The 21,046-nt window shown below is 41.1% G+C and overlaps 1 protein-coding gene across 1 annotated transcript in view; it reads right to left on the bottom strand.

Moving 5' to 3' along the window:
• Window positions 1-11,033, bottom strand: part of JMJD1C (jumonji domain containing 1C) — a 109,406-nt gene extending 98,373 nt beyond the window's left edge. Inside the window, exon 1 of the mRNA XM_087702665.1 lies at window positions 10,866-11,033. Coding sequence (XP_087558791.1) covers window positions 10,866-11,018 — 153 coding nt within the window. The 5' untranslated portion in view covers window positions 11,019-11,033. The remainder of the gene's footprint in view (window positions 1-10,865) is intronic.
• Between the last annotated feature and the right edge of the window lie 10,013 nt (window positions 11,034-21,046).

Here is a 21,046-nt window from a genome sequence, read left to right as displayed (position 1 = left end):
GCAACCACCCTCTCCAGCCATGCAGAGCGCCATTTACTGGCGTTTGGAAGGCACCAAGCTGTGGGAGCCAGGCGCCGCGAACAGGTGCTCACACGGCTTGGCAATACCCTAGGTCAGTGAATGGCGCTGTGCCCGGCTGCAAAGGGGGGTTGCCAGATGGCTGCTCGTGAGCATGATCACTTCATGGCTGTTGTGTTGCCCTGCTGCGACAGTGCAACACAGTCATTCACCCATGAGGCTGTGCCCAGCTCTTTGGGAGAAGGTTCGCAAGAGAGCAGCAGCCCGGCAACCCTCCTCTTCAGCTGGGCACAGCACTGCTCACCAACCTAGCGGTATCCCAAAGGTGCCAAGCAACGCGATCACCTTTGCCTGCCCCCAGGTTCCCGTGGCTTGGCACCTTCAGGATACTGCTAAGTTGGTGAGCGGCACTCTGCCTGGTCGGAGGCGGGGGTTGTCCAGGGGGCTTATATTTTTGCCCACCAGAAAAATGTGGCATGGCTGTATTATGAGGACATGTCATATTTTCGGGGAAACACGGTAATAGAATGCTGAACTGTAGAATTTGATTGCCATGTTTTAATTTGAGGGAAGGGGCAGCCAACAAGATGGACCAGTACCTTGAATTTATTTTACTAATATTAAAAACATTTTATCCATGCCTTTTGGTTTAAAAAATGGGTTGATATGTAATTATTAGCTGTCAGTTATTTCACCAGTTTTATATAACTATTCAATATTGTTCTTACCAGACTAAACATTTATTCTAAAGCCATCACATGCAGACTATTTCAAAAAACAGCAGCTATGAGGTGTTGCCATAAGCAAGCAGAGAAAGCATGCACTGCAAACATTTTAAATCACGAATTCCTAAGTATCCATTGAAATTCAGACATACATTCTTGTCACTTTAGCAGGTTCTTCTACATGCCATTAAAATATTGTCCACAAATATTCTTTCTGTGAATACAAACAGTATTCTTTGTAAATTTTGTGACTGGTTTTCTTAAAACACTTTTTCTTCTATTTCCTATAGCCACACCTTCTCAAGTTTTTACAAACAGAAAATACAATTTTCCCTATAGGCCCATTGTGGCCCCTGTAATTTGTGCCTGCACAATTGTTGTGAGCTGCATGGCTTAGTAAATGTGATTTATAAATAAATATATTCACCATGAGGCCTAAGGCAAATTATAGTTTCCTTCTGTGTGCATGTATGCTTGTGAGTATGTTTACAGACAGCTTTAGTGTCCCAGTTTTATGACAATAAATTTCGAACCTTTCTTAAAATACTTATCATCACCACCACCTTTTCTCTGCTTTATTCATGAGCTGCATCCTCAAGTTATCATAATTATGTGCATCCTGTTCTTTAATAGTTTTCATGGTGGTCGACTAAATTTGCCCTACTCAATATTGCTTAGAATATTTATTGCAACTATGTACTTATTTTTACAGTATCACAATTTACTATCAGCTTGATGCAGACATTAAGACAACGGGCTAGAAACCAGGAGACTATGGGTAAAAAAAGGCAAAAAAGCAGCCGGGTGACCTTGGGCCAATAGCTTTTCTCAGCCCTAGGAAGGACACAATGGCAAACCTTTTCTAAAACAATCCTGCAAGAAAAGTGCATGGATTTGTCCAGGAAGTTCTGAGAATACTGAAAGGAAGAAAAAAATATTATTTAAAATAATATTTAGATTTTAAATTAGATTTTAAATTTCACCTTTTTTAAAAAATAGGGGTGTCAAACTCGATTTCATTGAGGGCCACATCAGGGTTGTGTTTGACCTTGAAGGGCCAGGGTGGGCATGGCCAGCTCAACGTCACTCGTGTCGGTTAGCCTAGGCCCTCTGCAAGCAAAAACGGGTTCCCGAGCTCAGTTTTTGGCTGTGGCAACCTCCTGCAACTCTCTGCCAGAAAAAACAGAGCTTGGGAGTGCTGTCCATGACCCTCGCAAGTTGTTTTCAGCTGTGATGGCCTCCTGCAACCTTCTGCCAATGAAAGCAGAACTAGGGAAGGCCGCACACAACCCTCCTGCGCTCCATTTTCAGTGGCAGAGGCACCACAGGCCAGTTCTTCACTGTTTCCAGGGCAGCCCCGCGGGCCAGATCTAAGCACCCTGTGGGCTGGATCCAGCCCCCGGGCCTTGAGATTGACACCTCTGTTTTAGAAGCTCACGGGAACATAAAGTGTAATGGTATGTGGGAATCACTTGGAAGATGAGGAAAGATAATACTTAGGGATCATTCAAATAAAAGCATAATCTGCAGTTGCATAATGGTCAGAGAAAGAGGCTCAGAAGGGGACCACCACCACCCCTTTTGAAATTCTCAGGCTATTAAAAGATAGTGGACGATTTTCACTTTCAGACCTGCAAGATTGATGTCAGCTTTCCTACCTAGACCAGAGAAGATATAGGACCAGATGAGCTAATCCTAGTTTGCTGTAAGACTACATTAACAGAAGTTTGAGTCTGAATGTACAAATCTTGTGCAGAACTGAAATCCTCCTGGCAGGCAGTCCTTTTGCTCTTATGCGCAATGTGGCCCACCAAAGGATTTCGGCTCCATTCTGAGCAGAGGGGAAATTCTTCATGAGCCTTCAGAGAGAGCAGAAATCTTCAGAATATTAGCTCTGTTCTTGCAACCTGCCATAAGATTTCCCCTCCTTTCTGTGCATGGAGGGGAAATCATTCAGCAGACTATAGGATTCCAATGACTTTCTGGGGAAGCCAGCAGAGAAGATTGTGAATGGTGATTGCGTGATTGTGGGATGCTTGACAACAAATCGTAAGTGCAAAGAATAAATAGGTGTGTATAATCTTGCACAAATTTAAAAGAAACGAACAAAGACAATCAGAACAGCATTTCTCTTTGTGTGATATACATTTTCTTCTAGAACTAGATATAGAATTTCCAGAAATGTTAAAACCGCTTCACAGACATGCTGACATTCCTTGAAGGACATTTAAAACACTCTATGTTACAAACAGCAGCAACACCTAATCAACTTTAGTTAATATCAAATAAGCTAAGCAGAATTGGGCCTGGTAATTTACATGGGAGGTCATGAGGAAATCCAATTGTAGGTTATACTGGGAAGTTTAGAAGTATCTCCACATTCAAAAATACAGGTAGTACTCAACTTAAAAATGTAATGAAGCCTGCCAATTACATTCATATTCGTTGGAGTGAATCACGTAAAATGAAAGTGAAAACTCCCTGCTTTCACCCACACATTCACTGATCAAATGCACAGGTTGTTAAGTGCACATGAGGTATCTCAGGGTGGGGAAGGCTATGAGGACCTGACTACTCAAGGCCTCCCTTGATCCACTGATCCTCATGCTTCCCACAATTGTTCCCTCCCCCATCCTGCCACACCTGATCTCCACAGACACTGGGCCTGTGGAGACTCACACTTTGCAAAGATCTACTGAGCTGTCTCCTCTTTGCCTGCTCCTGGTGCTCCAAAAGTGGAACAGTGAGAGCAGAGGGAGAGTGGGATGTGCTTTGCTGACTCACAGAGGCTGCCTGCTGGCTTCTAAAGCCTTCCAGTCTTGGTGAGCAAAGTGTTTGCAAACTGATGATATGCACCCCACTGCCTTATAAACACGTTGCGCACCGAGACTGGAAGTTTCTGGGAGCCATGACTCATGGGACTTCAGGCATCCATTCTTTGCAAAAGTGGATGATTATGTCGCAACTTCACTAAGTGAACTGTTGTAACTCGAAGATTACCTGTAGCTAGTTACTTCCATACTGATTCCAAGGAAAGGACACAGATGTAGTCATGCACACTAGAAATTGATTCAAGGGGATATTCAATTAAGTAATCAAAACAACTATTTTCCCTAGTAAATCATATGACCCAGGATAACTTTATGCACAGACATTTCCAGAGCAGGCGCTGATTCTCCTCTCCTCTTAAGCTGCAAGACACATCTATAAAGTAAGACAACAAGAAGAAATGCAAATGATAGCCTAAGAACAGTATTAGGTCAATAATGCAATAATGTACATTAAGACTTTGCAAGAAAGAAAACTCTTCTAAAAAGCAAGTATATTTGTGGACTTCCTCTAAGAAGTATGAAGACATAGAGAGTTGAAGTAAAAAATCCTAAGGAAACAATGGAAGAACACAAGTTGATTTAATAAAAAAAAAAAAAATCAACCGGGCATTACTCATAAAAACTACCTCAGAGCCTACTAGAATGATAAAGGGCGAAAAGCGCTGATAAAGTATGGTAATGGACTACCCATTATCACTAAACAAGTTATAATTGTGTGGCTGGAAAAAAGGTGAGACATCATTTAGATTATCTGATCTTCATTCAGAGAACTCCTCAGCTGCTCAAAGAAATGCACCAGAGATCCTGGCATATCTGCAAAAAACTTCCACACTCCACTTAAGACTGCAATCTAGAGCAGACATGTTTTCTCTAGTTTATCCAGTCTATCCTTCCCCTAATAATGACTATTCCAGATCGCCTTTATTTTCAATGACATTAAATTCTAGACAATAGAGGACAATGGTCAGACTCAACTGATATGCAACAATATGCTAATAAACCAGCTAAGGTTAATAGGTTTTATAATTCTTTTATAAGAGAGAGGCAGATGGTATTCCCAAAATGGTACAATACCCTCCAGCATTAAAGTAAAAGGCATGGGGAAATAAGTTTAAAACATTCTGCTGCCAGGCTGGTAAATTTATTGTTCTTATATTTTTTGTTATGAGAGGTTAACTTCATAAGCTAAAATGTAATCACTTGTCCTTGTATGTTGTGTATATATTGTGTTTTCCTCTTCAGACAGGTCGTTAAATGGAAAGTGTGCATATTACAGATAATGTTCCTATGTTTTTGAACATTTAGCTTTGCTGCTAACCTTTGCAGAGCAAGAAAAGTCATGGTCTCTATGGACATTAAAGTGAATCTGCTGCAGTTGCTTCTTTGCTGTGCTCACTTTTGGGTTATCCTTCCATTCTTTATAGTAAGAAGGTTTAAAAACTCCAGGTCAATTTTTTATAGATTGGAAAATAGAATTCAGCATGGGTTACCAATATTCCTGCTTTTATTTCTTATTGTACAATATTTGAAAAGTTCTTGGTCTTGGTTCGACTGGAGCACACACACACTCAAAATATTCTAACAATGTTTCAAATGGGGCTGTTTTATTCTTATTTTTCTTATTTTAATTCTTAAACTTGTGTACTACGACAAAGGATTATTGCTGAGACATATTACAATACTGAGATAAAATTGAACATTTCTCTGTTTAACTCCATATGCTCATGAAGAAGATACAAATGGAAGCCACAGCTTATTTTTCTAGGTTAGATTTCAAAGTGCAAGCAGCACTCATGTATTTTAAATAAGCTATCTGGAAACTGGCTCAAAAGTGCTTATAAACAATGGAGAAATTACATAGCCAAATGAAAACTAAAAGACAATTCTGACTTTAGGATTCCTAAAAGTTTCCCTAACATTTCTAATATTTCCTTAAAAATATTAAGAATAGATTAGTCAATTTTTCTCCAATATCAATTCTATGGAAATACATTTGCTATGCTCAAATGTATGCCACAATATTCAAGGTGTGCAAAATAAACAAACAAATTACCACTTGTAAAAAAAGTGGCATCGAGGAAAAGAAAAGAAAAAGCTTTAAATGGAACAGAGGGGTTTTATGATAATAACTTGTTCATTTACTGAGAAAATGATCCAAAGCCACATATTTGCGTGTATGGAAAAAGTATGTGAACATTTGCTTTCAGTAACTATATGCTTCTCTTGAGCAGCGGTAACTATAACTAAAAGTTTCCGATAACTGTTGGCCAATCCTGCATACTGGCTCGGAGGAATTTTATACCATTTTTTCCTTCCAGAACATTTCTCCTTCCAAGGTTGCTGTTGGGCTTTCTTGCACAAATTGTCTGCTTCAGGTCCTTCCAGAACATTTCTATAGGATTAAGGTCAGGACTTTGGCCACTCTAAAAACATTTTCTCTTTTGACTAATATCTTTTGGGTCACTGCCTTGGCTGCATGGTCCACTTTCACTTGGAGTTTATTTCAGGGACATCTGATACCCTGATATTTTCTCCTATGGAGTTTGCTGCTACAATTCAGAATTCATGTTTCATTGATTATAGTAAGCCATCCTATCTAAAGGCAGTAAACAGACCCAAATCATGATACTGCGACCATCATGTTTCAGACATGAGATAAGGTTCTTATGCTGGAATGCAATGTTTGCCTTTCACCAAACAAAGCTTTTTTATTCAAGCCAAAGAGCTCTATTTTGGCCTCACCCATTCAGTCTTCTTCCAATAGACTTTTAGCTTATCCACATTTGTTTCACAAATTGTACATAGGCAACAAAGTTCTTTTTGAAGATTAGCTTTTTTTCCTTAGGACCCTGCCAACAACATACTATTGTTGTTCAACATTCCCTTACTGGTGATTTCATGAATACTGATATTCACCAATGCAAGAGAGACCTGTGGTTCCCTGAAGTCCTTTGAGACCTCCTGGATATACTATACCTCTTGCGTTTGATGATTTTGGTTAGTTGAACATTCCTGGGAAGATAGGGGGGGGGGGTGTTGCCTCCATTTATACACAATCTATCTAATAGTGGACTGCTGAAGTCCAAACTCTTTGGAAATAGTTTTGTAAACTTTTCTAGCTAGTGAAGATCAACTGCATTTCAGAGGTCCTCAGAAATCTCCTTTGCTTGATCCATGACACACTTCCAACTGTGTTATAAAGATTGGACTTTGATGGTGAATACTTAGAATTCTACTTTTTAAACAAGGTAGGACATTCCATATTCCCATTTGATTTGTCACCCTATTGATTGAAACACCTAGCTATAATTTCCCCTCCCAATGAATTGCTAAATTTAGAGATTCACATGCTTTTGACATACACAAGTATGTACCTTGGATCAATTTCCTCAATAAATAAATGAACAAGCATAATAACCTTTGATACATTTCTTTGGGTGTGTTGTCTTTATCTAGTTTTAGGACTATGCAGAAGAGATCCTATTTTAGGTCATATTTATTCAAAGCATTGGAAATGCAAAAGGTGTCACAAACCTTTCAGTACCACTGTAATACATCTTGTAGTCCACCTTGTAGGGGAAATGGATGGCATATAAATTTAATAAATATTTTTTTTTTAATTATTGTAGACAAGAAGGGGAGGGAAGGAAAAAGAGCTGATGTTTGTTTTTCCATCATCACTTTATGCTTTGTTTACATTTTACTGTAAACAGTAGTTTTTGGAGATTTGCTCAGTGTGAGTTGTCCTAATGAAGGGATTTGTTTCATGATATGGTCAGGAAGACAAGCCTTGTTTTCGGCCTTGTAATTACCCGCAGTATATATGCTATGAGATAGACAATGTATATTCTCCCGTCTGGATACTACTTTACTTGTTCCTGGCTACTTGTTCAATTGTCCATTTTCCAAACTCCAAGAGTGAAAAGGAGGGGATCAAGATCAAAATTAGTCAGACAATTCTCTGAACAGAATTATTAGCACAAACGTAATATCCATTCTTGAGGTTTATACTGTTGCCTAAATTTAGTGGTTATGTATTGTACATGCATACTCTCCTTATATCACATTTCGATGACAATTTATAAAGAAAGATGAATATAATTAAGAATTCCAAATTGTGGATCATCGAAAAGTATGTGCAGTACAAAGAGAACATGCTTATTTTCCAGAAAGTGAATGCCAGCAGTGGAATGATCACTGCCAGCTGGTTTGGCCATCCTCCTTATTACAGCACATTAGCATCCCACTGACAGCTACCAGACAACACAGGAAATGAAAATATATTTTAAAAATGAAAAGGAAATAGTAATATATACATCTTTCTCTGAATTTACAATATTCCACAGTATGTTTCTAATGGCTTCATGAATAGAACAAAAAAAAAAGTCCTACAAAGCAAACAAAAATAATGATCCAGAAAAAAAATTAAGGAAGTCAGGCACAGCTGGTTTTAATGCTTTTGATTTTTTGATACTGTAGCTTACATCCAACAGAGTGAAAACTGACAAAAGCAGGCCATAGTTTTCTTTACAGATTTTGGAATTATTGATACAAACAGCCTAAGAATGGAACCTATACATATTAGTAAAGATGCTCCACCCTTGACAGCATTCAATTATTACAGCTTCCAGAGAATGAAACCCCCCCATCCCTGCTTTTTTACATTCCAACAATAGGGACATAGTTTTCTCACTAGTCTATACCAGTAATTATTAATCTGTACTCCAAAGTTTTTTTAATGCATTTTTCTTAAAAGTTAACTTTCAAAATACCCATGTTTTTTTAATCTGGCAGTCATATGTAAGGTTCTAGCCACAAGAAATGTAGAGCATTTTCCGAGAAATATAGACACAATTGCTACAAAGCCATTTTGTCTCAAGGTAAATCCATCGATTGTGAGAAAAGCATATTCTTCGATTTCTATGTTTAACCACCAAGTACAGTATTACTATAAAAATATTGTTACTTCATTAGGACATAACTACTGTGTAAGCACATGCATACATTGTGAATTTGCAATCAACAGAACTCATGACTTCTTCGCTACCCAACTAGTAGTGCTTTGTATCTTGTATAATTTTTACATACTTCTTGGAATATGAGCACGTCTATCACTTCTATCTCAGGATTATAAATGGAATAATGCTCAAATTACAAGATTTACAATCCTACACCCACTTAACAAAAAGAAGTTCTCCCAGTGATCTGTATTGTTGAATAGAAATACCTATTATAAATTCAATGTTAAGTACATAAATAAGGTCATCTCTTGTCCATTCCTATAACTCTAGCTATATAACCATTATATTAATATAATTCTTCTTTGTTTTCTCCATTATTCTGAAGGCGCAGAATTCCCAGGCTAGACACTGACATCAAATTTAAGAACCACCCTCTATTTCACAGGGACAGGAAGTTTTTATTACTAATGAAGTAATTAGCTTGAATAAACGTCCATTGCATATATGTATTCAGACGCAAGCTTTTTGAAATTTTATGGTTAGGACCTATTTCCCTGACCAAATATTTCATTCAAATATTTCTGTATTTAGCCCTAGATTAGAGCCAAACAGCAAACTATTTAAAAATATTAATATTCAACTACCCCTAACTCAGATTACTCTCTCTATATATGTATTTACCTAAATTTGCACTAAAATGTAAATAGTTTAGAATCTGAGAACAGTATTAAAAATTCTCATTGCAATATAATACAAAGGCATATGCACCCTTTATTATTTTTAAAAAAAATCATACTTCCAGCTATGAATCAAATATCCAAATCTAATAAATTCACTTTATTTAGATATGGTGACTAATATAAAAAATAAGCAGTTAAGAGACTAAAACAATGAAATCGGTTTTTATAATAATACAAAATATACCAATTTTACAGCTGTGGTACTAAGTGCTAGAATGTAACAAAATTCTTAAAACTATTAAAAATGAAGGTGAAAATGTGGATATATTCAAATTTCATGTGCATATTACACACATGCATACACATAGAGGGGGAATTATTGCTTTTCTGCCCTTCCCCCACACAAATATATTCTGTCTCTCTCTCTCTCCACATGCACATTCCTACACCCATTAGGAAAACACTAGCAACAGGACATGGTACTTAAAACGAGCAATGACTTCTTCAATTGAAAATTGCCTACATAACCCCCACATTTTTTTAAAAGTGTCTATGCCTGTGTTTTCTAAGTATTAACAATGCAATCAATTGATCAGTTGACTGTGGCTGGAACAGGAGTCAAATAATCCTTCAGTAAGAAAATAAATCAAAGCAGTTCTCAATAACCACATAGGATATGCACTACACAACTGTATTGAATTAACGTTCAAGAAGTGTTTCTCGAAACCTCCCCCCACTCCCCTAAATAACTTTGCTGCTTGTATCTTTACATTTATATTGATATGGATTGTTTCCTGATTGCTTATTTGTACCCTATGACTATCACTAAGTGTTGTACCTTGACGAAATGCATCTTTTCATGTCTTTTTATGTACACTGAGAGCCTATGCACCAAAGACATCTTTCTCGCTTCCATTCTTAGGCTGTTTCTATGAACAATTCCCCAAATCTGTAAAAGAAAACTTACAATCTTTTTTTAGATGCATTAACATCAGTATGAGAAAGGGGCTTCATCTACTTAAATGCCATTTTTATAGCCGTGAAAATCACACTTGGGGATATAGATAAAGAATTCTATATCCCCATATTCCTTCTATACGAAAGCCACTTTTAATTTTTATCCTCCTGGATCCACGATTGGAGCTGTACGTGTTCAAAAAATGGCACAAAACACTGGCAACACCGCGAGCCGCTCTCTTCCACCCAGATTAAATCAGATGGGGGAGAAGCGAAAAAAGGAGATTTCCTCCCCACGGCTCACCACCGTAAGCCCCCTTCTTTCTCTCCCCCTGTGTCCGGGGCCTAGAAAAGGGGAAATCGGAGCGGATGTGTTATGTTTTAAGCTCCCTGGTCGCCCTTTTATCCGCCCTCCTCCTCCAGGAGCAAAAGGGGGGAGTGTCTTGTTACTACCTCCACTTGCCTCCCCCCACTCAAGGCACGCGCGCCACGGGCAGGCCCCGGAGATCGGCGGGGGCGGTGGTGGTGTTTGTCGCTCCCCTTTCTCCTCCGGCCCTGAGAGGCTCCCATCATGGAAGGGGAAAACGGCCCGAAGCTTTCCAGGGCGGGGAATCTAGGCTGCTGTCTGGGTCCCCCCTCCCACCTCCGGGACCCCCCCTTTGGAACGGAGGACGCCCCCCCCCCGCGGCTTACCGACAACTCGGGGCTGCGCGAGTCCCGGTGGGAGACGGTGCGGATGACGCCGGCTCTCCAACGCCCGTCCACCCGAGGCTCCTCTCCCCCGGCGGCGGCGCACAAGAACCGCTTCCCCACCAGCTCCGGCCGCGACTCCACTATGACCGCCATGACGGCCGCCGCCGCCCCCACCTCCCCTCCCCCGCCTAAGCCAACCGCCCAGGCGCGTCGGCTGCTACGGGTCACCCATGTCTGGAGCGCAGCCCAGGCGGGAAGGGCGACCGTGGCGCGGCCAGCCGACCGACCGAGAGCCGCGCGTCCCCAGGCAGCCTCCCGCTCAGCTGCCTTCGCCGCCGCGACCAGGCTGACACAAACACACGGAAGGGAGGGGACAGTGGAGGGGGCGGGGGGAGAGCCGCGCTCCGAGAGCCGCTGTGCGGACCCGACCACTCCGCCCACATAAACCCCCCCACTGCCATGGAGACCGGCACAAACGCGCCGTCTCCCTCCGCCAGACACAAACGCGCGCTGAGAATGAGGGCGGGGGGGGGGGGGGGAGAGAGCTCGCCCGATTCTCTCCTCCCCACGCGAGTGGGGGGGGGGGGAGCGGCCTCTACAACTACTCCGGCTGCCCTCCACAGCTGCGGGCTTTTCCCGTCTTCCTGGGGAGGGGCGATGATTGGGGGGGGGGGAGTTCCGCCTCAGAGAAGCTGCCCGTTCCAAAAATAAGGGGGCTCTTCATTCCTGGGAGGGGGAGGGTTCTTGAACAAGGCCAGCGGGAATGCAGGGCTTTCCACCGGCCTCTCGCCCCCCCCTCCCCGCTTTCCCATTCCTCGCGCGCCTTGAGCCCCTCCGGCGCCACTGGAAGCGAGCAGCTGGAAGACGGGCGGGGTGGGGGTAGGGAGTGGGGGGAGATTGTTGCAGGCGAAAAAGGCCCTGGAGCAACTAAATCTGCGATTCTTTAGGGGGGAGGGGTGGGGGAGACCCGTGGCCCACAGCTGTGGTTGCCTCCTGTCGACAATAGGACAAGGCTCGGTGGGAAGGGAGAGGAGGGGGGGCTGGGGGCATTTTATTGGGTTGAGGAGCCTCTTTTTTCTGGTTCTGCGCCCTCTTGCCTTAAGACCTGTCAGCATAGCATAACACATATACATACATACACACGTACATACAGGCTCTTTTCCTGGTTCTGCACCCTCTTGCCTTAAGCCATGTCAGCATAGCATAACACACACACACACATCCCAAGCTGCTCCTTCTGCAGAGAACTAATAAAGGGGCTTGTTGTTATTATTATTACAGGGTCGATTTTTCTGCTTCTTTCTCTCATCTCTGCAGGATGACTCACGGCTGGCTGAGATCACTCTCTCTTCCTCCCCCCTCCTCTCTCTTTCTCTTGCTGAATGAAACACCCACCCAGGAGAAAATTCTACCTATCCAGAGTAATGTTTTCAACACTCGAAACGAGCCTTGCCATGGTTACTGCACCCTGGTGATGCTGCTGCTGTGGCTGCTGCAGTTGGAAAGACCGCATCAGCCTGGGGAAAGCAAACAAAAATAATCAGAGCTGGTTAACAGGGTTTGCTCTGGAAAAGAACAGAAGGCAAAATACTTCAACCTGTCCTGACAGGTTGTGGTTTTGGTTCTAGATAAGCTGGAGACCCAAGTCTTTCTTGGCTAAATCTCACCAGTGACTTTTGAGCATGCTATCACTGTAAAAATAATGTGCAGCCAAAGGAATTCTTAATTAGCATAAAGTATGACCTCCATTACACCGGACACCTCCTATAAATCCAGTTCAGTCTCACAAAAAAAGCAGCATTATCCCGCTGTTCCTAAGCAGACTCTGTGGGAGACTCCAGAGAATGCTAGACAGCCGTTCCATGCAATCAAACATGTGCAATGTTTTATCCTTTGTGTGTCAGCACAACATTCTAGAAAGCTCCAATTCAGCACGAGTATAAAGGCTGGAGCTGGGGTTGCCAAATGTCACCCAGAGATCCCTTTTGCAGCTAGAGATTACAGAGGAAACACAGTAGGTCCAGCTCTCGCCAGTTGGCTTTCCTATAATGAATAGGAGTCTAGGTATGCTGCACAACAGGTAAGAGAATAGGTCAGACAAAAGACAAAAAAAACAACAACAGGAAAACAAAGCCGTAACTCCTGAGCTTACTGCTAATCACGGGAACAGAAAAAAAGTCTCTGAGCAATTTGGCTAACCATGTGTAAAAAGGACTTCTCAACTGCGTATTAAGGGAGTACATAAAACACATTGTGGCTTGGATCAAAAGTTCAACTCAACTTCTAACTGGCATGTGATCTGACTGATCTCAAACCCAGACCACTTTGGATCATCCATCGCCAACAAAACCTCTAGTCTAGAGGACTTAAACAAGGTGAGTGGGGCAAGCCTTCCTTGTCCCTCCCTGCACCACCTGTGTGCCAGTCTACCCTGTGCCATCCTTGTATTTCCTTTAAGCTGCTCTGCTTGAATTCATGAGCAGCATATATCTGACCAGCCCACACATTCCTTTCAGACTTTCCCCTTCACTGCTGTGCTATAATTCAAATGTACCACATCTTTCTACCTAGATTTTGTATTTTTTTAAATCTCTTTTTTCCTGTCACTCTGAGCACACTCCCAGTATATGCCTAGACCAAATATGTATGCGCCAGCTCTGAGCACTGGCAAAGCAAACACAATTTGATTTACCTCAAACATGCCAACATTTTGCGCATCACTAATACACAGGAACCCAGAGAGATAGAACATTGGTCCTTACCTGAACGTGTCTTTTCAGTAGAGTGGCAGGAGGGGCTACAAATTAATTCAAAAAGCTTCAGTTACCCAAAGTACTATCTCTTTAAGACTTCAAGCAGAAATGCAATAAATAGACCACTGAATCCCAGACAACAATCACGCTAGCAAATAAAATAAGCTATATTTTTCAAAGGTCAGAGTAGATCAATTTCAGTATTAGGATAAGTGTGAAAGTTCCATAATGCAGATGCAGTCATAAGATAAACGGATAGTACGTTACGAATAACATCCCTCCCCACCTGAAATGCAGAAAGAATATTGAAATGACAGCCAAAGGTTCAAATGACAGTTCAACCATGGACTTCATTAGGTGGTCTTGGGCAAATCAATAAATGTTTCTGGCAAAGCACAGTATGTGGAAAAGATAATAATGACCTGCTTCAGATTATTATAAAGATGAAAGAGCTCTTGCAGTTTGGAAATTGTGTTTGCAAAATGTCCCTGGATTCTATTTGGAAGGGAAACTATTAGTCTGAATAACAAAAAATATCAACACTAGTGTCTTATTAAAATGATCTACAGATACTGTTATGTTTATTAACTGTTTTTAAAATATGATGTTGCATACTTTAAAACATAGATTAATAAAAATTATTCAACCCTCCTGCAAGCTTACATTCTAAATTTATGTGTGTAATTTAAGTATGCTATTAGAGGCTGCCTTTTTTCTACCAATCCCACAGTCATAACCTGTTGCATGTGGTTAGTGTACATTTCATTGTGCAGAGACAGTTCTATGCTTGTCTACACAAGTAAGCAAGTCCCACAGACTCTGAAATATACCCAAGGAATTCGACACAGGACTGAAGCCTAAGTGTCTGCAGAGTACCAAACTGTTCCTTGAGAAAGGAATTGATCCAACTACATTGGGATTGTCTAATATTAAATGATCTCCAAACTAATCATGTTCAACCCTATCTCACTCATAGGCTCTACCTCTCACCTTCCATGGATTTAGTTAAGGCAGCAGGTACAATAAGCCTGTGAGACAGGTTGGGATGAAGGAAAGTCATAGGCCCAATGAGTTTATGTTTGAGGAGGCTCTTGAACCTGAGACTTCCTAGCTCAGCACCTTAACCACTACACTATGTTGGCTATAGAATGGGTACAAAAGATCAGGAACCACACACTAAAATCTTATCTCTCTATATATAAGTGTGTGTGTGTGTATGTGTGTGTGTTTTCCAGCATAACTCTTGAACACCTCAAGCAATTTCAACCAAACCTTGTTACACAGATGACTTACTCTCTGGAGAAAAATACTGTGGGGGTAAGACACCACTAACACCCCTCGAGGTGTGTGTTCTATTAAGATAGAGCCTGTTGTGCCATACTGGATTCTACTGTACAGTGCAGTGAAGTTGCCATGGTAACAGCTTCACAGTACTCCACAAGGGGGTTCCTTCTGGCAAGGGGGAAAATCCAATATTGGATTTTATTAGAAATTACGTTTGGTCCAAACATTTCCCTCCTATAAATAAATACCCGGGCAAAGCCGGGTTATCAACTAGTAGATGATAGAAGAGAATGAAACTACATATCTCTGAAAAAGCAGCATAATCCATTATAAACATTATCCTAGGTTCCAGTCTCCAGAGAACCACAGCCCGAAATATGTATACTCCTGGAGAAGCCTACTGTCATTTATTTATTTTGTTAGATTTTTATCACACCTTTTGCCCAAGAAATCAATGTGGTATTTCCTCCTCCAGTTTTTCCCAGGGTGGTAGGCAGAGTATCTAGCTGAAAGTCATGTTTCCACGGTTAAGGATAGAATCAATCTAGGTTTTCCTGTTCTAGTCCAACACTTGATCCCAATATTTCTCAATTTTGGCAATTTTGAAATGTGTGGACTTCAGCTCCCAAAATTCTGCGAATCACTATTCTGGAAGTTGAGGTACCCACATCTTAAAATTGCCAACATTGAGAAACACTGCCTTACTCACTACTCCACACTTCTCTTATGACTCACAATCATCCCTCTCTGAACCTTTGCCCAATTTGCTGCCAGCCAAAAGGACTGCCACATATCTAAGAGTTACCAAGAACAAGAATAAATTAGGATTTGTGAACATCTCTGTGGCAGCTTGCTTAGCTTTTAAAAAAAAATCCTTTATCTTCAGAATATTTGTTGTGTTTTGCGAAGCGGCTTTTTTTATTAGTCAATAAGGAAATCGAGGTTTGTGAATATTGTTTGTTTTCTTTGTGCCAAATGGTTTTGTAATTCATCTACTATACTGGATTACAGTAATTGATCAAACCGCCATGTGGTCAATGCTGCTAATAGTTTTCAACAGCATGACTCTTGAAGGCTCAAAAATAGAAACATGGTCATTAAATTATCAACATCTCAATCATAGGACCTGGAAAGGATTGATACAATTATGCTGCCTTCAGGCAAATTCCTTTCTTCAATAATACATCAATTTTACATTCATCACCCATTCACATATCACACAAAATTGTGCCATTATTCTTTATCCTCTATTTGCAAATAATTCACAATTTTTATCCTCTTCAAGATTTCCAAGTTTCACTGAACTAGATAAGACACATCTATTTCAGCAAAAAATATAGAATGGGCAAGAGATAATATTTATTATGTTGTATTATATAAAAATAGAAACATTATTTTTAGTAGCTAAAATATTTCTTGGTGCAGTTGGCGTGCTACGTTCTGATACAAGAGATTAGGAATGGCTTAAAACCCCATCTTTTTACCTAGGTTTTACTATACAGTAATGCAAAGGTTTTACGCTGCTGGTCTTTAATGTTTATATATTCAGTAGATGTGTGTGTGTATCTGTGTGTGTGTCTGTCTGTGTGCATGTACATATACCTATGTCTATATATGTATAAGAATATAATAATATAAAAACCAGCTAGATTCTTAAAATGTAAATGTTTAGGAAAGCCAGTTTGGTCAAGTGATTAAGATGTTAGATTAGGAGTGGAGAAAACCTAGGCACAAAGCTGGCTGGCTGACCTTTGATCAGTCTCTCTCTCTCTCTCTCTCTCTCTTAATCTTAGGAAGAAGGAAGCAAGGACAGACCACTTCTGAAAAATCTTGCCAAGAAAAATGCAGGACTTGTCTAGGCAATTGCCAGGAATTAAGACTGTTTGGAAGGCATCCAATAAATTAAGCAAGCTGATAAGAGTCATTTGGAAGTAGATGGCATATAAACATGCAAACAAAAACATCGCTGTAACATTTTGGTTTAGTTCACTGGATAGAGATGCATAGCCAATTATAGGTTATTTAAGACATTATATTTGAACCATAACTTAGCATGATGTCCTCAGTTTGAAGCTCTCAGGTGGTTATTGATTTTTGTACTGCGTTTCCTTGAAAATAACACAAGGTCTTATTTTCTTTTGATCCCCGAAATAAGCGCTTGGCCTTATTTTCAGGCAGGTCTTATTATTTTTGAGGTGCAGGGCACCCCTCAACCTCGGCCCATGGATCAGCTGATCCAGAGAGGGCCAGATGTTCTGTCTCTGTTTCTGGCACATTCTTGCCAGCCCTAGCATTGCTGGGCCTGCTGCTCTTTTTGCGGCCACCACTAAGAGAAGGGGTGCGTAGGTAGGGTTTGCGGAAGCGGCCTCTGCGAGGCCATTCCGTGTGGATGGCAGGTGCATGTGGGGCACGTGGGGAATTCCCCCACCCCAAGGAAATGGCGGGGATCGGCTGTGCATGCGTTTAAATATTTTAGGGGAGGGCTTTTTTCAGAGAAATGCTTATTTTCACTCATGCATTCAAAAGCTCAATTAGTCTTACTATCTGGAGAGGTCTTATTTTTGGGGAAACAGAGTATCTGGACAACAACTGGTACTGATGCCAAAGCTGATGAACACCCTGTGGCAAGTGAGTTCCAATAATTCTTTCGGTTGAGATCCAGCCTCAAGCCATATGAACTCACCCTCTCATATTCTCTTAACCCAGCCTGCCTTGCAGGATTGTGGGGGAATTGCAATGATATGTATGTTTTCTTGAGCTCCTAAATGCAAAGCAAGATATAACCCCCCCCCCCCAATATAACATCTTTCAAATGGGTTCTAGAATTTCTTCATCTTGACATATAATTATATATCATTATTACATACAATTATAATTATATATTTATAGCGTTGGTGTTTTATAAATCATTGTTTATGGTTTAATATTTTATAATTTATAAATAGATCCAATCTGTTTACTCCAGAAACCATGACACATGGACTATTATGTTTTATAAGCCCAGCTAATGGCACATTCCCAAGGCCACTTGCATACTTCCTGTATATTTAACTGTATAGTTTTGTCACTGAAAATCAAAATAGTGAGGATCAGGGTGCTTAAGCATAGGTTCAGCAGCAAAAGGTCACTTCAGTTTTCTCAAAAGTCACTTGATATTCCGTTGACCAATTCAATGGTTGACTCAGTTTGGGTTTGCTGCTCCAGCATTGTCCCCCCCCCCCCCAATCTACCATAACCCAGTACGAGTTTTTTCATTTACTATAATGAGGAAAAAGGGGTGGGGTGGGGGAACAGAGAGAGACAGAAAATACACACATACATACCCCACTATGGAATTCAGCTTGGGTAAAGACTACTAGGGGACTATTTAAACCATTTCCTTTTCTTTTGTCACCAAATCTGATTAATCCACAAATGACCTTGGAACTTTTCCTTCACCCCTTGGGGCTAGCTCTAATGAGGACATCTGGCAGCCTCATGCTGATGGGGGATGAGATGGAGAAAAACAGAGAACCTAACACATTCATAAAACCTCAGTCTTGAATACTGGAGGCGGCCCTGAGAAAGCAGGCATCATGACAGTCTGTTGGAGAAGGAGGAAATGTTCCCGCTTTCTATAGACCTCCTTCACTGGGGATAATCTTTTTTGGGGGGTGGGTGGGGGTGGGAGGGAGGACTCCAATAATACCAAATGGAAGTAATATACTAGTGTAGCCATAAAGCTCAGCTGCCATGGCTACAGTCCTGAATCTGAGCCATGCTGAACTCTCCCTTTCCTTTCCAGATCATGTTTCCCTTAGAAAGAAGCAACTTGGGAAGAAGCTTTTCCATTGCAATAGGAAAGGACTTAACTCTCTCGCTGCCTTCCCATGTACAAGAACCATTAAAAAAAGACACTGAAGGCAGAGGTTAGCTGTTAAACCACAAAACTAGCATCTCGCGAACAGAAGGAATAATACTTGCTTTCTTTCTTTTTTAAAAAAAAATACCCTCAACAGCTTAATGATCGGTGCTCAGGAAAAGTAAACCACAAATAAAAAGGTAAAGGTTCCCCTCGCACATATGTGCTAGTCGTTCTTGACTCTAGGGGAAGGTGCTCATCTCCATTTCAAAGCCAAAGAGCCAGCGCTGTCCGAAGATGTCTCTGTGGTCATGTGGTCGGCATGACCAAATGCCGCAGACGCACGGAACACTGTTATCTTCCCATCAAAGGTCGTTACTATTTTTCTACTTGCATTTTTTCATGCTTTCAAACTGCTAGGTTTGGCAGAAGCTGGGACAACGGGAGCTCACTCTGTTACATGACACTAGGGATTTGAACTGCCGAACTTTCTGATCGACCAGCTCAGCGTCTTAGCCACTGAGCCCCCAACAACAAGACCTGCACTCAAATGTACAAGTGGATTACCCTAGGTTAGTGAAGACTGCTATAGATTGATTCCTTGGATGTTATTATAGTATTAACAGTTAATCTAATCTTGGATTAATTAAAATTTGGTTTGAAACTGCAGTTTCTGGAGTCACACCATGAAGAAAATGTAAGATAAAAACATCTGGATTTCTTTGCTGTCTGCAGCACATTGTTCTTGATGTCCACTAAGAAAATAATTGTAAAAGGAGCTCATAGAAATGAAAAAAAAACCTATTTAAAAGGACTAACCTTACAACATAAGAGAATTATTTTTTTCATTCAATAATTCCTGGTTCTTGGAGATTGCCTGGATAAATCCTTGTTGTGTTGATGGCAAAGTTTTTCAGAAGTGCTTCTGCCATTGCCTCCTTAGTAGGGCTAAGTGAAAGTGACTGGCCCAAGGTCACCCAGCTGATTTCATGTTTTAAGTCAGAATTAGAATTAGATCTTTATCCACCCAGTTTTTATGTGCATCATATGGATGTATAATGCCTGTAATATTTCTGCCTAGTGGAAAAATAGTAGCCTTTGGGAGAATATCAAACCTACAGATCTGGATTCAGGCCTTGCACCACATTCTGCCTAAGGTACATTAATCCAAAGACAATGTTTTTTAAGCAAGGCAAGGCATGTCTAAATTTGGTTCTGGTTCAAGCAACTCTAGGTTTTCCAGCCTGGTTAAACAAATGTGGCTTCTGATGTTAATGACAGAGTACAATAACTTTAAATGTTGAGCTGAAATCATATGGAAGATATCTTGCGTTCACGTTGTCTTCTTGGGGAATTTAGCTGGCTTTTCTAGGTTTGAGTGAACATGACTCCTTTACACTCTTATCCTAAGCTCTGTAGTGGTGCAACAGAGACCAATTTAATCTCATGGGGTGGGGAGCATGTATACCTCCCAACTCAGACAGAATGAGAGCAGGCCATTACAGAGAAGTAGAAATAACTTTATGGTGTTAGTGCTGTTTATTTGTGTTGCCTCTTACCAATCATTTCACAGCTCTTTGATGGGCCCTGATTTTAGAGAAATGGCTCCAATGTTAAATGATTGGACCATTGTGTGTGTATGTGTGTGTGTTAATTATTGTGCTAGGCCGTGATGACAAACCTATGGCATGCATGCCGGAAGTGGCATGCAGAGCCATCTCTCTGGGCACGCGAGCCAGTGCCCATTGCTCTTTCAGATTCTGGCACGCTAGCCAGCTGGTCTTCACATGCGCGGGAGTGCTAGAAACCGGAAGAGCAGCCGCCCAGTGTGCATGCGCATGTTGGGAAGACGATCTTCTGGTTTCTGGCACGCACATGCGCACTGGCCAGCTGGTCATCACGTGTGCATGCATTCCAGAAACTGGAAGAATAGGTGGCCGGTGCAAACTGGAAGATCATCTTCCCAGCGTGCTCATGCGCACAGGGTGGCTGCTTTTCAGCACAAACATACGTGTGCTCCCATTTCCGTACTGTGCTAGGCATGGTAAAGCAGCGAGGTAAGGAGGAGCAACAAAGAGGTCAGGAGCAAACCAATCATAACCCATATTTAGAACAGCATAATCCTAGTCATTACAGATCATCAGAAAATTTAAGATTAATTTAATTTCATACCAACTTGCAGCAATACTTGATTGTCAGCAATGCTGGGAGAGTATATTAAATGTATATACTAAATATGTATTTAATATCCTTAAAATATAAATATATTACTTAAAATATATTAAATTGTGTTAAACAAATCA

Source organism: Thamnophis sirtalis, unplaced genomic scaffold (genome assembly GCF_051295495.1).
Source record: "Thamnophis sirtalis isolate CommonGarterSnake01/CBP01778 unplaced genomic scaffold, rThaSir2_p1.2 scaffold_15, whole genome shotgun sequence".
Lineage (NCBI taxonomy): Eukaryota > Metazoa > Chordata > Lepidosauria > Squamata > Natricidae > Thamnophis > Thamnophis sirtalis.
Note: the sequence above shows the minus strand (reverse complement) of the source record. Positions and strands in the feature narration are given on the sequence as shown.